The sequence below is a fragment of the Mobula birostris genome, chromosome 15 (genome assembly GCF_030028105.1).
Source record: "Mobula birostris isolate sMobBir1 chromosome 15, sMobBir1.hap1, whole genome shotgun sequence".
Taxonomy (NCBI): Eukaryota; Metazoa; Chordata; class Chondrichthyes; order Myliobatiformes; family Myliobatidae; genus Mobula; species Mobula birostris.
Window position 1 is genome coordinate 67038479 of NC_092384.1, and position 16185 is coordinate 67054663.

Genomic DNA, 16185 nt, shown 5'->3' on the forward strand with positions numbered 1-16185 from the left:
ATAGAAGAATACAGAGTACAAGAAACATACTATAAGTCAAAAGAGAAAAATAAAACAGTACCAAATACATTGTACTAAAAATACAATTACAATCACAAAACCCCATATTCATAAAGATTAAATTGAATCGTAATATTGAAATATAATAATTTTGTTATACAGAAAAAAAATCTAAACCCACTACCAAAGTCAGAGCTATTAGGAAAAGCAAGAAAAAAGGGGGAAAAAACCCCTTATCATATAATATATTATTAGCCACCATCTGTACTTTTACAACAAATCAAAGGTTTTGAAAATAACTCAGAAATAGTCTCCACAATGTATAAAAGTCAAGACTAGATTCAACAACTGAACAACGGATCTTAAGCATAACATAACATCATATAACCAGTGAGCTTGAATAGGCGGAACAGCATCCTTCCATTTAAGCAAGAGCATCCTCCTAGCTATAAAGAGAGATAGAAGCCAAAATATGCAGGTCAGGTGTCTCCAAAATAAAGTCTTTTCCTCCAACAATACCAAATAATGCGGTCAAAGGGTTAGGCTTAAAATTTACCTTGAAAAGTACAGAGAAAGTTTGGAATACTTCCTTCCAGTATCTTTCAAGGCTCGGACATGTCCAAGATGTGTGAATTAATGAAGTTTCTCCATTATTACATCTATCACAGAAAGGAGATATATCCGAATAATAACAAGATAGCTTATCTTTAGACACTTGAGCCCTATGAACCACTTTAAATTGTAAGAGGGAATGACAGGCATATTATGATGAAGTGTTAACCAATTTAAAAATTTCATTCCAAGTTTCCCCAGAGATTGAAGTCCGTAAATCTTGTTCCCAAAGATCTTTAATTTTATCTATAGGAACATTTCTCATTCCTAGCAACATTCCATAAATATTGAATATTGAACCATTATAAAAAGGTTTCAAATTAAAAATTACATTTAATAAGTCCTTATCAGAACTTATAAGAAATGTATATAGTTGAGAACACAGAAAGTCTCTAATTTGTAAATAACAAAAAAAAAATGAGTTTTGGGTAAACTATATTTAGCTGATATTTGCTCAAACAAAAGAAGATTTCCTCCAACAAACAAATCCTGGAAGCATTTAATACCCAATCTATCCCATTCTTTAAAAACTGAATCGGTCGCCAAAGTTTTAAAAACAGTTAGAACAAATGGGACTAGACAAAGAAAGTCTCGATACACCAAAGAATTTCCTAAATTGTACCCAGATCCTCAAAGTATGTTTAACTACTAAATTTTCAGTTAGTTTACTAAAGGATAAAGAGAGTGAGGATCCGAGAAGAGAAATAATAGACAATTTATTAACTGAGTTAGCTTCTAAAGCCAGCTATATCTGACAGTCCTCACGGTTAATATAATATGTCCAAAACGTAAGATTTTGTATATTGACTGCCCAATAATAAAACCTAAAATTTGGTAAAGCTAAACCTCCATTCTTCTTAGATTTTTGAAGATGAACTTTATTTAGTCGAGAATGTTTGTTTTTCCATATAGAAGAAGATATAATAGAATCGAGAGAATCAAAAAAAATTTAGGAATAAAAATGGGTAACGCCTGAAAAAAGTATATAAATTTAGGTAAAATATTCATTTTAATAAAGCTAATTCTGCTAATCAAGGATAATGAAAAAGGCGACCAGTTTGATAGTGTCCTTTATACAAAATTCAGCAAGGTAAGAAAATTTTCATTAAATAGGTATTTATAATTCTTGGTAATTGTTACACCCAAATAGGTAAATTGATTTCATACAATTTTAAAAGGAAGGTTAGTATTAATTAATAACAAATTATTCAGAGGAAAAAGTTAATTCTTATGTAAATTCAGTTTGTATCCTGAAAACTGGCTAAAACAAGAAAGTAGAGAAAGCACAGGAGGTAATGAAGTCTCGATATTAGAAATAAAAAGCAATAGGTCATCAGCATAAAGTGAAACTTTATGAACAGTCCCTCTCCTTTGAATACCAGTAATATCACTTTCTGTTGATAACCGAAAACAGTTGGATCAACCTATTTCATGAGGAAATTGCCGACGCTGTACATTCCTTGCACACGGGGAAGGCTCCGAGTCTTGATGGATTTTCTGCAGAATCTTATAAGGCTTACACTGCTTATACCTCATTTATGTACATTTTTTTCAGACTCCTTTAAGTTGGGTAGGTTGCCACAATCTTTTTATGAAGTTTCTATTTCACTTATTCTTAAAAAGTATAAGAACCCAACCGAATGCTCTTCATACAGACCAATCTCTTTACTTAACGTTAGTAACAAAATCCTATCTAAAGTTCTGGCCCGTAGAATTGAAAATATTTTACCATCTATCATTTCTGATGATCAGATGGGATTTATCAAAAATCGATATTCTCACTTTAATATTCATAGTTTATTAAACGTTGTTTATTCCCCTTCTAAGGAGACATCAGATGCATGATTTCTTTGGACGCTGAGAAGGCTTTTGATCGGGTTGAACGGAATTATTTATTTAAAACTTTAGAAAAATTTAATTTTGGGCCCGATTTGATTCAATGGATTAAATCACTTTATCTATCTCCTTCTGCTAGGGTCCTTACTAATTTTCGGTATTCTAAATCTTTTAAACTTCAATGTGGAACTAGACAAGGTTGTCCCTTGAGCCCTTTGCTCTTTGACTTGGCTTTGGAACCCTCAGCTGTTGCATTTCAAGAATCTAATGATATTACTGGTCAAAAGAGATTTCAACATGCACGTCAATTAGGAAGATCAGGTTGGTAATGGATCTCAAGAGAGTGAGTAAGTTGAATGCCTAAGAGTTGGCTTTTTAGAACATTTTGTCGTGGAGCCTACGTACTGGATTGGGTGTTATGTAATGAATTGGAGGTGATTAGGGAGCATAAGATAAAAGAACACATAAGAGACAGAGATCACAATACGATTGAGTTCAACTTGAAATTTGATAGGGAGAAAGTAAAGTCTAACATAGCAGTATTTCAGTGGAATCAAGGAAATAACAGTGGTATGAGGGAGGAGTTGGCCAAAGTAAATTGGAAGAAGATGCCAGCATGGATGACAGCAGAGCAGCAATGGCGTGAGTTTCTGGGGAAAATGAGGAAGGTGCAGGATAGATGTATTCCAAAAAACAAAGAAATACTTAAATGGCAAAATAGTGCAACTGTGGCTGACAGGGTAAGTCAAAACTAAAGTGAAAACAAAAGAGAGGGCGCACAACAAAGCAAAAATTAGTGGGAAGCTACAGGATTGGCAAGCTTTTAAAAACCTACAGACAGCAACTAAAAGAATCACTGCGAACGAAAAGATGAAATATGAAAGCAAGCTAGCAAACAATATCAAAGTGGTTACTAAAAGCTTTTTCAAGTATGTAAAAATAAAAGAGATGAGAGTGGATATATATATCAGCTATACTACATTGGGTGTTATGTTATGAACTGGAGATGATTAGGGAGCTTAAGGGAAAAGAACCTTTAGGAGGCAGAGATCACAATACGATTGAGTTCAACTTGAAATTTGATAGAGAGAAAGTAAAGTCTGATGTAGCAGTGTTTCAGTGGAGTAAAGGGAATTAGCGTTATGAGAGAGGAGTTGACTGAGGTAAATTGGAAGATACAGGCAGGGATAACAGCACAGCAGCAATGGCGTGAGCTTCTGGGGAAAATGAGGAAGGTGCAGGATAGATGTATTCCAAAAACAAAGAAATACTGAAATGGCAAAATAGCACAAACGTGGCTGACAAGGGAAGTCAAAACTAATGTAAAAGCAAAAGAGAGGGCATTCAACAAAGCAAAAATTAGTGGAAAGACAGAGGATTGGGAAGCTTTTAAAAATCTCCAAAGAAATAGTCATTAGGAGGGAAAAGATGAAATATGAAAGCAAGCCAGCAAACAATATTAAACTGGATAGTAAAAGTTTCTGCATGTAAAAGATACAAGAGGAGAGTAGATATAGAACTGCTAGAAAATTAGTCCAGAGAAATAATAACAGGGGACAAGGAGAAGGAGCAGATGAACTAAATGAGTATTTTGCATCAGTCTTCACTGTGGAAGACAATAGCAATAGGCCAGATGTTGAAGGGTGTGAAGGAAGAAAAGTGAGTGTACTTACCATTACAAGGGGAAAGGTGCTCAAAAGCTGAAAGACCTAAGAGTACACAAGTCACCCAGGCCAGATGAACTGCACCCTAGGGTTCTAAAAGAGGTAGCGGTAAAGAGTTGTGGAGGCATTAGCAATGATCTTTCAAGGATCTTTGGATTCTGGCAGAGTGACAGAGGATTGGAAAATTGCAAATGGCACTCCACACTTCAAGGAAGGAAGAAGGCAGCAGAAAGGAAATTACAGACCAGTTAGCCTGACCACAGTGATTGGGAAGATATTGGAGTCAATTGTTAAGGATGAGGTTATGGAGCACATTGTGACACAAGTTAGCATGGCTTCCTCAAGGGAAAATCTTGCCTGATGAACCTGTTGGAATTATTTGAGGAGATTACAAGTAGAATAGATAAAGGGGATGCAGTGGATGTTGTATATTTAGACTTTCAGAAGGCTTTTGACAATGTGCCACATATGAGGCTGCCTACCAAGTTAAGGGCCCGTGGTATTACAGGAAAGTTTCTGACATAGTTAGAGCATTGGCTGATTGGTAGGAGGCAGCAAGTGGAAATAAAAGGATCCTTTTCTGGTTGACTGCCAGTGACGTTCCACAAGGGTCTGTGTTTGGACCACTTCTTTTTATGGTGCATAATCAATAATTTAGAAGATGGAATAGATGGATTTGTTGCCAAGTTGAGGAAACAGGGAGGCTGAAAGAGGACTTAGACACACTAGGAGAATGAGCAAGAAAGTGGCAACTGAAATACAATGTTGGAAAATGCATGGTCATGCACTTATGTAGAAGAAATAAATGTGCAGACTACTTTCTAAATGGGGAGGAAATCCAAAAATCTGAGATGCAAAGGGACTTGGGAGTCCTTGTGTAGAAGAACCTAAAGGTCAACTTGCAGGTTGAGTCAGTGGTGAAGAAGGCAAGTGCAATGTTAGCATTCATTTCAAGAGGTCTAGGATACAAGAGCATGAACATGATGCTGAAGCTTTATAAGGCACAGGTCAGGCTGCACCTTGAGTACAGTGAACACTAGACAACGGAGTGACCCGTTGGGGCGCCCTTTGAGAGAAAGACAGTGCAGTCTGATGTGAACAGAATGAACATTAAGTTTTCCTGAATGCTATTGGTATTGCTTTGCTTTGGAAATTGAAGAAGAAAAATCTCAGTTTATTAAAGAAGAACGATGTGTAGCAAGGCAAATATAGCTCCTCCTCGTTTAACCAAGGGCACTTTTGATGGTATCATTTCTGGTTGATCTGCCACCCTTGTGCCTCTTGTTGTCATTCTGGAAACGTGCAGTCCTTTCATTCACCATCTCTTCTGTTTATTCTTTGTCTCTGATCTTGGAGACGTGCATTTCTCTGCTCCTTTGTCTCTTCCTCTCTCTTCCTTCTGTGCCTGTTTTTGTCATTCTGGAGATGTGCAGCCCTTTCATCCCCATCTCTTCATCTCTTCTGCTGTTTGTTGTTTGTCTCTGAACCTGGAGACATGCTCCTCTGTCTCCTCTTCTCTCATCTTTTTTGTCCTGACTCTTTGATCCTGGAGTCGTGCAGCCCTGGCCTCATCCGATTCTTGTTCTCTCCCTCTCCTTGCCACTTCCCAACGACGTTTGGCATCAATCTCTTGACCATAATGTCCCCCTTCTCTTTCCACGCAGCATGATTAGGCTGACCATATTTTTTTTTATCCTAATGCTGGATAGAAGATACGAAGCAGTAACACCAAAGACTGCAGGATGCTGATTATTCTTGATGATGTGGTTGGCGCTCTCCTAAATGGACATGATATAGTCATCGCTGTCCTTTGACTGCAGCAAAGGGTTTGATGGGTGTCTCAAAGTACGTCATTACAATAAGATTTAAATATCTCTTGTTGATGGGTCTGATCTGTCCAAATCCTGCATATGCTGTTGGTGATTAGCAGAATGTGACCGCTCGAAATAGAGCTGCCCTGCCCTTTCCGACCAGTTGCTGTCGCTGCTGTGAGCATCGTGAGTCACTTCTGAGGCTGGCCATGCGCATGTCTCGTGGTGTCGCGCTGTGGTTTCCATCATGGCTGACATCGGCTCTCGGGTGAAAGCGGGGCTGTTGATTTTGGCCAGTGAGCAATTTTTAACGAATATATAACTCTGAACCTTGCCTGTATTCTGTAAGTTAGCGCATTTTAAGTCGATTTAGCCAAAAATAGAGCTGCTGTAATGCACCATTTGCGCTAATTGGAGGTCACAAACAGACAAACAGAGCATGAGAGTTTTAATAGTATATAGATTTTTGGGTTCCTCATCTAAGAAAAGATGTGCTGGCATTGGAGAGGGTTTAAAGGAGGTTCACACGGATGATTCCAGAACTGAGAGGGTTATCATACGAGGAACATTTGATAGCTCTGGATCTGTACACATTGGAACTTAGAAAGCTGGGGGAGCGAGATCTCATTGAAACTTTTTGAATTTTGAACATGGTAATGTGGAAAGAATGTTTCCCATGGTGAGGGAGTCTAGGAAAAGTCGGCACAGACTCCGGATCGAGGGGCGTCCATTTAGAACAGAGATGCGGAGAAATTTCTTTAGCCAGAGGGTGGTGAACTTGTGGAATTTATTACCACAGGCAGCTGTGGAGGCCAGGTCTCTGGGTGTATTTAAGCCACAGCTTGATAGGTTGTTGACTAGACATGACATCAAAGGTTACAAGGAGGCTGGGGAGTGGAGCTGAAGAGGGAAAAATAGGATCAGTCACAATTGAATGGCAGAGCAGACTGAATGGGCCAAATGTCCTAAATTTGTTCCTACGTCTTATGGTCTTGTGTCACCACACATAACCCTGAGATTAATTTTCTTGCAGGCATACGCAGTAAATCCAAGAACCATAACAGAATAAAGGAAAGACCAACACGGCAGACAAACAACCAACGCACAAAACACAACTGTGCAATTTCAAAACAGGAAAAAAATAATAAATAAATAAGCAACAAGTATCAAGAACAAGATGAAGAGTACTTGAAAGTGAGACCATAGGTTATGGGAACAATTCAGTTCAGAGTTCAAAGTACATTATCAATGTATGTATACATTATACAACCTTGAGATTCGTCTTGACAGGCAGCCAACAAAAGAAAGAAACCCCAAAGAACCCACTAAAAGACCAATAACCCAATGTGCAAAGGGGAAAAAACACAAATCATGCAAACAGTAAACGGCATTCTGAACTAAACTCCACAAAGAATCCATCCTCAGAGACTTAGTTCAGCATAGAACCGAGCAGTGGGCTGAACTGGCCCCACCGTGACTTTTCCAATCTGGCCTGGCACCCGAGTTGTCATCCAAACATTGCATTCAGTCGCTTCAGTACACTCCAGCACCTGGATCCTGCCGCCTGAATATGGCCCGCACACGACCTTTCATATTTGGCCCAGTCTGGAATCCTTCTCACTCTCAGCAATGGGCCCACTGCCTCGCCTCGGTCTATCAAGTTGCCTCCAAGTCCAAAGGGAAGTTGTAAGCCATTGTTTGCAATGATCATTTACCAGAAAAAGAGTGATTAACAAAATACTTAGCTGTTTTCTTTATTTCACCGGCCACCAGCCAGAAGTCACTGAGATTTGCATGCGCCATCTTAAACCGGAAATTCAGTGATGGGGCAAGTGAAGTTCAATGGTTAACCCCACTGGTTCAAGAGGCTGATGGTTGAGGAGTAGTGTGAGCCCTGAGGCTCTGTACCTTCTTCCTGATGTAAGTAGCGAAAAGGTAGCATGGTCTGGATGGTGAGGTCCCCAGTGATGGATGCTGCTTTCTTGCAACAACACTCAGTTTATATGTACACATTGGAGGGGAGGGCTTTACCCACAATGGACTTGGCTGTATCCACCCATTTTGTAGGATTTTCCATTCAAAAGCATTGGCGTTTCCGTACCAGGCTGTGATGCAGCCAGTCACTAAACTCTCCACCACACACCTATGGAGGTTTGTCAAAGTTTTCAATGTCCTGCTGAATCTATGCAAACTCCTAAGGAAGTAGGGGTGCTGCTGTGCTTTCTTTGTAATTGCACTTACATGCTGGGCCTAAGACAGGTCCTCTGAAATGATAACACAGGAATTTAAAGTTGCTGACCCTCTCCACCTTTGATCCCCTATCAGAACCAGCTCATGGAACTCTGGTTTCCCCCCTCTGCAGTCAATAATCAGCTCCTTGGTCTTGTTGACATTTAGCGACATGTCATTATTGTGGCACTTCTCACCCCGCTTTTCAATCTCCCTCCTATATGTTGATTCACCACCACCTTTGATTCGGCCAATGACAGTGGTGTCATTGGCAAACTTAAATATGGCATTGGAACTGTGCTTAGTCACACAGTCATAAGTGTAAAGCGAGTAAGAACCCTGCCTTGTGGTGCACTTGTGCTGGAGGACTGAATGATAGTCATTGAGGCAGGTTACCACATTCTTCTTAAGTACCAGTTTAATTGAAGTTTGCTTGAAGCAGGTCAGTACCTCAGACTGCTGAAGCAAGAGTTTTAATGATATTGATGAACATTCCAGCCAGTGGATCAGCAGAGGTCATTAGTACTCGGCCAGGGACCCCACGTGCGCTGGATACTTTCCATGGGTTCGCCCTTCTGACCGATGCTCTCATGTCGCCCTCAGCCACTCCGATCACAGGGTCAGTGTGGGAGTTCGTGAAGGTTCCTCCATGTTTTGATGGTCAAAGAGCACAAAGACATTGAGCTCACCTGGATGCAAAGTCCTACTGTCACCCATGTCACATGATTTCACTTTGTAAGAGGTAATAGCATTCAAACCCTGCCACAGCTGTTAAACATCCTTCATTGATTCAAAGTTAGTCCAGAATTGCCTCTTCGCCTGCAAGATGGCTTTCCGGAGATCATATCTGGACCTCTTGTGTTTTACTTGGTCACCAGACCTGAATGCCTCTGATTTGGTCCTTAGCAGTATGCTGATCTCCTGATTCATCCAAGGCTTCTGGTTGGGGAAGACTCTGAATGATATATTTATTTATAGTGCCTAAAAAGAGTTTTCACCCCCAATGGAAGTTTTCATGTTTTATTGTTTTACAACATTGAATCACAGTGGATTTAAATTGGCTTCTTTTGACACTTATCAACCAGAAAAAGATTCTTCTGTGCCAGAGTGAAAACAGATCTCCACAAAGTGATCTAAATTAATTACAAATATAACACAAAATAATTGAGTGCATGAGTATTCAACCCTTTTAATATGACCCACCAAATCATCACAGGTGCAGCCAGTTGGTTTTAGAAGTCACATAATTAGTTAAATGGAGATCACCTGTGTGTAGCCAAAGTGATTGTAGTAAAAGTACACCTGGATCTGAAATGACCAACTGTTGGTGCGTCAGTATCCTGGCAAATCTACACCATGAAGACACTCAAAGCAACACCATGAAAAGGTTATTGAAAAGCACAAGTCAGGAGATGGAAACAAGAAAATTTCCAAGTCACTGAATATTCCTTACAGTTAAATCAATCATCAAGAAATGGAAAGAATATGGCACAGCTGTAAATCTGCCTAGAGCAGGCTGTCCTCAAAAACGGAGTGACTGTGTAAGAAGGGGACTAGTGAAGGAAGTCACCATGAGACAGATGATAACTCTGGAATAGTTATAAACTTCAGTGGCTGAGATGGGAGAGACTGCACATACACGGTTGCCCACCGTGATTCAATATTGAAATACAATGAAACATAAAAACTTCGGGGGGGGGGGGCTAAATACTTTCTATAGGCACTATTTATTGAGATGCAGTGCAGACAAGGTCTTTACAGTCCTTCCAGCCATGCAGCCCAGCAATTCTTGTATTTAATCCTAACCTAGTCAGAGGATAATTTACAATGACCAATTAACCTACTAACCAGTATGCCCGGAGCACCCAGTGGAAAACCCACATGGTCACCGGGAGAAGGAACAAACTCCTTACAGTTAACGAAAGGAATTGAGACTGGATTGCCTGTACTGTAAAGCGTTGTGCCAATGCTACCATGTTTTTGTGGGGACACACTTATCTACGACTGTTATTTTATATATAAAGTACTTTGACGTATTAGGTGTGTTCATTCAGATCTACTGATGAGTCCTTGAATACAGCCCAGTTCACTGACTCAAAGCAATCCCATAGCCAATCATCTGCCTCCCACGACCACCTCTTTGTTGTCCTCATCTCTGGAGCCTTACTCTTTAGCCTCTGGCTGTATGCAGCTGAAGGACAGCCAAGTGATCAGATTTCCCCAAATGCAGTCTGATCATGGAAGATTACGCATTTGCTATTGTAGAATAGCAATGGTTTATGAACATTTAAAAACAATTTAAAACTCCTTAAATGAACCCAAAATCAAACCTGAGGAATTCAAGCTCTGTGCATTATTTGCTTCAGCTACTACTTACTTTTTATTTTTATTTAGAGATTCAGCACCATAACTGGCCCTTCTGGCCCATGAGCCTGCACTGCAAAATCACACCCATGTGACCAACTAACTTGTATGTCTTTGGAATGTGGGAAGAAACCAGAGCACTCAAAGGAAACCCACATGGTATGTGAAGAATATACAAATTCTTAACATACAGTGGCAGGAATTGAACAAGGCCACTGGCAGGGTAACTGCATTTTGTTAACTGTTGCGCTACTGTGTCACTTGAGTAAAGCCTGCTGTTGTCTCAGCAAACTCTCATTCATCAGGGGAAGGATTTATTTGCTTCTATATTCTATTGCCTTGCATTAAAATCTAATATTTGCCTCATCAATTATTTCCCGTACATAGATTGACTTTAGTCAAGAGTCTTTCATATTTTCCACTGAGTGATGAACACAATAAGGGAGGAAATGCTAACAATGGTAGGATTGCTGTTAACAGATTTAAGAGGACCAGGAAAAAAAAAACCAGAGGATGAAGAAATTCAAAAGCAACTTGCAAATGGCAACTAGATATTTGTTGATGGGAAGGAAAAAAATACATGTCCCTGTGGAATGAACAGGGAGTGAATCCAAAGACAAGATGAGATGAAGGGATGGGAATGAACATGGCAGATGGAATATCCTCGGGTAAAATGTCAGTTCGTACATTTTGATGCAAATAAAAAAATAAGAAAAGCAAAATACAAAGATGCCATGGGTTATGGATGACCCAACTTAAGGAAATCCAACTTTATGAAAGTTCTCACATACATCTTTAAATCATTTTCCTAGGTAGCAGTATTAGTAATAATCATGTTTTGTGTTGTTTATTAATGACTAGATACAATATATACTCCATTATTTCAGTTATGGTAGTGTTAGAGTGAATATTTGATGAAATCAGGCGGGAGGAGAAGATGGCGGCGCGACGCAGCTCTCCAGTGAAATTATATCGTATTTGTTAAATAGGGGGCCGTGCACAATTCTGATTTGATGGAGACAGCCGTGAGAAGCACAAAGGAACATCTGGAGAAACCTCTGAAATGCCCGGTTCGCTGCCGCTGCTACTGTGTGATCGAGAATCTCTGGAGGGAAGGCCCCAAAATCCTCGGCTTTGCCTGCTGCTGGCGGCTGGGGCTGAGGTCGAAGCGCTCGGCAGAGATAGTGCTCGGTGTCGGAGGGCTGGTCGGAGGCTCGAAGTTTTCGGACAACTCAGAGTCGGACTGTGGTCGGGCCTGGCAGGGAGAGTTTTCTTCCTTCTCCCGTCTGCGTGAGATGTGGGACTTTTGAGAGACTTTGAACTTAATGCATGCGTTACTAAATGACAATAAAGGAGGACTGCGTGTCCTCATAATCTAAATAAAAGAACTATAGCAGGTACATGTAAAAAAATGATAGAGTATGGATAGCTATAGAAAACAGATGCCTTTGTTGGTCTTTATTACAAGAGGATTGGATTATAATGGCAAAGCTCTCTTACTGCAATCAAATAGGGCCTCAGTGCAAGAAAGAGGCAAGGGGAAAACACGACTTGGATAAATACTCAACAAATGGTCATTTTTTTTTCTAATAAGAAGATCATTCACATTATTGCTCAAACACTGCTCATCCTACACACATTTTTTGTGGATCTCCTGATGACGAGACCACCAGAAACTCTCAGTTCTCAACATGAGAATGGATTAACACATCAACCTAGGACAGGAATTACCCTCAGAAATTATATGAATTTGATTAATAATTTAAGCCACACCATCAGCTTGGTTAGCTGTCAGAAATTACGTATTTGAATTATGATTGTCCCTTGAGAGGGTTCAGAGGAGGTTCATAAGAATGATTCCAGGAATTAGAAACTTGATACATGAGGAGCATTGGATGTCTCTGGAGCCATACTTCGAGTTCAGAAGGATGAGGGGAAATTTCATTGAAATATACTGTATATTAAGAGGCTTAGATATAGTGGACAAAGAGAATATTTCCATTCATAAGAGATTCTAGCATCTGAGAACATAGTCTCAGAATAACGGGGAAATTATAAATAGGATTTCTTTAAATCTTACATATATCCCACAACATGAAAGAGTAAACATCTTTGTGTTAGGACTCCTTTGCAGTGTACAGACATGTGAATTTAAAAGACTAATGGCTTGTAGAAAGAAATTGTCCCATAGCCTGTTGGTCCTGGTTTTAATGCTGCGGTAGCATTTGCCAGATGGAAGTAGCTGAAACAGTTTACAGTTGGGATGACTTGTGTCCCCGCTGATCTGCCAGGCCTTCTTTCTGCACCTGCTGCTATAAATGTCCTCTGTGGAAGAAAGTTCACATCCCTTTAAGACTGAGATGAGGAGTAATTTCTTCAGCCTGAGCATAGGGAATCTGTGGAATTCATTGCCAGAGGGCTATGGAGGCCGAGTCATTGAGTCCATCTAAGGCAGAGATTGATAGGCTCTCACTTGATAAGGGGGTTAAGGGTTAAAAAGGTGGGAGAATACAATTGAAAAAAAAATTAGACATAATTGAATAGTGGAGCAGACTTGATAGGCCCAGTCCGCTCATTCATAAGATACGTTCCTATGTCTTCTGGAAGTCCAGTCTGCTAAATAGATTCATAATAGATAAACTGGTTAAAAACTAGATATGCAATTGGGGGTGTGAACAGTAGCAGCAGACTTGTACTCCTGCAAGTGGTCTGGAATAACTCTTGTTCCCATTAAGACAGGGGACCAACACTAGTTCCATTAACAATGTCCCCAAGTAAGTACAATTTGTTTGTCAGAGAGGCAAACAAAACATTATATCTTCCAATGTTAGATTGCATCATCTGAAGGAGGGACCACAAATCCCTCCTGCATCATCCAGCTTCCAAATCCATATTAATATTTTTGTCAGTATGGTCTTAATAAAAAAAATCAATGCCAACAGGAGCATTACCCTGAGAAGATCAATGACAAAATTGTTGAGTACCCCATGAAAGACAGCTCTGTAAGAAAGAGTTAAATTTGATACCCTTTTGCACATGGTAAAACGTGTAAGACAACATGGTATCAGCTTGGAATGTGATTTCTGCCCCTTAGTGACCAATGTTTTGTCTCTATTTTGAATACACATTGTTGAGATTAGATACCAGTGAAGAATGTTTTCCTCCTCTATTTTTAAGTTGTGTGTCTAGGCCGAAGGTTGCAAGAGATAAAAGAAGTGTTGAAGGTCTAAAAAGGAACAATTTCTTTGTACAAGTGGGGCATCTTCTCTTAAACTGGGTTACACTAGTGCTTAGAGCTGGAGATTGAGACAAGGACATCAGGAGTGAGAGAGACAGAGAGACTGGAAAGGCAGGGTTACTTATGGTTCCCTCTGGTAGTATATTATGAGGCATGGATAAATATTATTTTTTCTCACTTATGCTACACAACTTTAATAAAATATCTTTAATACCTGCACAGTGTTTCTCTTTGTTTGCAAATACCTCTTGCTGCTGAATCAGTAAAGAACTAGGAACAAAATTTTTAGAATATTTTTCATTAGAGGTTCTACTCAGAGCCTCACAATCAGCCTGTCAACACCCAGCTTCCAAGAGCTATAGTGTCCCACAGCTCATGTGCTCTCCTGTAGACTGCTGTGGGTCACAGCTGTGGAAAAAAAATACTCTTGGCTTTTCCACCACGGAGCAGGACCAGTTTGATGAGAATGATCAGGAAATCAAGAAACCATTCAACTGCTTACTAGATGCAACATCACACAAGATATTGCCTTCCCCACTATCCCTAAAATTGTGCATTAATGCCATCTGTCAAGTTGCCACGAAGTTTTCAGAAAAGGAGAAAATTCTGAGGAACACATTCTGACCAACAAAACATTTGTTTAGGTTAGAAATCAAACATGGAAGAAATTTTCCATTTACATACTGTGCATTGCTTCAAGGACTATGTTCCCTAAGATTTTGTGACATGGGTTGACATTGTTGGTGCTATAGTTTATTCTACAAATCTGTTGCCACGTTAAGTCATAAAGTTTGCATTATACAGCAAGGAAACCACTTCTACTAATGTGAATAAAACAATTGATAAATACATTAAGACATACAATGAGTGACATACCTTCTGAGTTCACAACTATTGTACCAATCACACCCTTGTGAGACTGAATCCTTTTCAGAGTTTCTTCTACCTCACTCTGTAAACAAGAGACATCTCTGTAAGGCACCATTTAGTATAATTCAAAATCTCGCAAGACAAGTGTGTTGACTGATGTAATAATAAGAATTTAAGAATGTAGCAACTTGAAGGGTTTACGATTGTCCTCATTAGTGGACTATTCTAAAGAAGTTTGGTAATGGGAAATTAAGGATGATAATTTCAGGTGATAGTGGAGGGGATAATGATAAGCCCAATATTTCTGGAAAGGATAGAGTATAAAAACACAAGAGATTGCTTCTCATTAGAATCAGATAGGGAAAATTGGTTAAAATAATTGAATACTTCATGTGAATTCATGCAACATCTGTAATTGTTGAATTCAAATTCTAATTGCTGAACTCAAATTGATGGAAACTAGAAATGGCTAGGCTTTTACAGATATGTGGTTCTTCTGCCCCACCTCTTGGTGCATTCTTAATGCGCTTAGCTGAGTGTCCTGGGGGGTCCAAAGTATTTACCACTCTCTGGCTAAAGAAATTTCTCCTCATCTCTGTTCTAATGAACAGTTATCTATTCTGAGATTGTGCCCTCTGGTCCTAGACTCCCCACTATAGGAAGCATTCTCCCTACATCTACTATCTAGTCCTTTAAATGTTTGTTAAGTTTCAATGAGATCCCTCTTCATTTTTCCAATCCCCAGCAAGTACAGGCCCACAGCCATCAAATGTTCCTCATATGTTAACCCTTTCATTCTCAGGATTATTCTCGTGAACCAGCTCTGGACCTTCCCCCATGTCAGCACATCCCTTCTTAGATAAGGGGGCTAAAATTGCTCACAATACTCTAAGTGCATTCTGACCAATTCTAGGATAGTTAATCAATTTGGATAGATCTAAGAAACAGGAGAAGGAAATATCCAGGAGTTATTTATAGTCCCAAATGCATTGTAGTAATGTACATTACACAAAAACAGGAAATACAGGGAGAATGTCACAAGCGTATTATAATAATTATGGGAGATTTAAATCTACATATAAAGCACACAAATCAAACCAGCAGTAAGTGTAAGAAATCATGCGGTGCACAAGAAAAAAAAATCCAGATAAATATGTTGAAGAACCAACGAGGGAAATGGCTTAATTAGCAATCTTGCAGTTAAGAAGCCTTTAGGGAAGAGTGATCACAATATGATTGCAACTTAATGAGAGCCATTCAGTTTAACGGGAAAACAGGATCTTCAATCTAAGCAAAACAAACCATAAAAGGTATGAGGTATGAGCTACCTATGAAAGATTGACATAACTACATTAAGTAATCAATCATGCAATAGCTAGTATTTGAATAATCAAAATTAAATTTACAGTTAAAACAAAATACCAACAGGAAACATGATAAAACCATGGCTTATATGCTCAAGACAAAGAAAAAGGCTCATAATGTAGCCAAAAAGAGCAGGAAACCCAAGGATTGGGAAAATATCACAATTCAAGGTTCAAGTAGAATACACCTATAGTCC

At 39.4% G+C, this 16185-nt stretch overlaps 1 protein-coding gene across 1 annotated transcript in view; it reads right to left on the reverse strand.

The window, feature by feature from the left end:
- The window catches only part of LOC140210722 (dynein light chain roadblock-type 2), a 58130-nt gene that overhangs the window by 31177 nt on the left and 10768 nt on the right, over positions 1-16185 (reverse strand). Inside the window, exon 2 of the mRNA XM_072279946.1 lies at positions 14631-14706. Coding sequence (XP_072136047.1) covers positions 14631-14706 — 76 coding nt within the window. The remainder of the gene's footprint in view (positions 1-14630; positions 14707-16185) is intronic.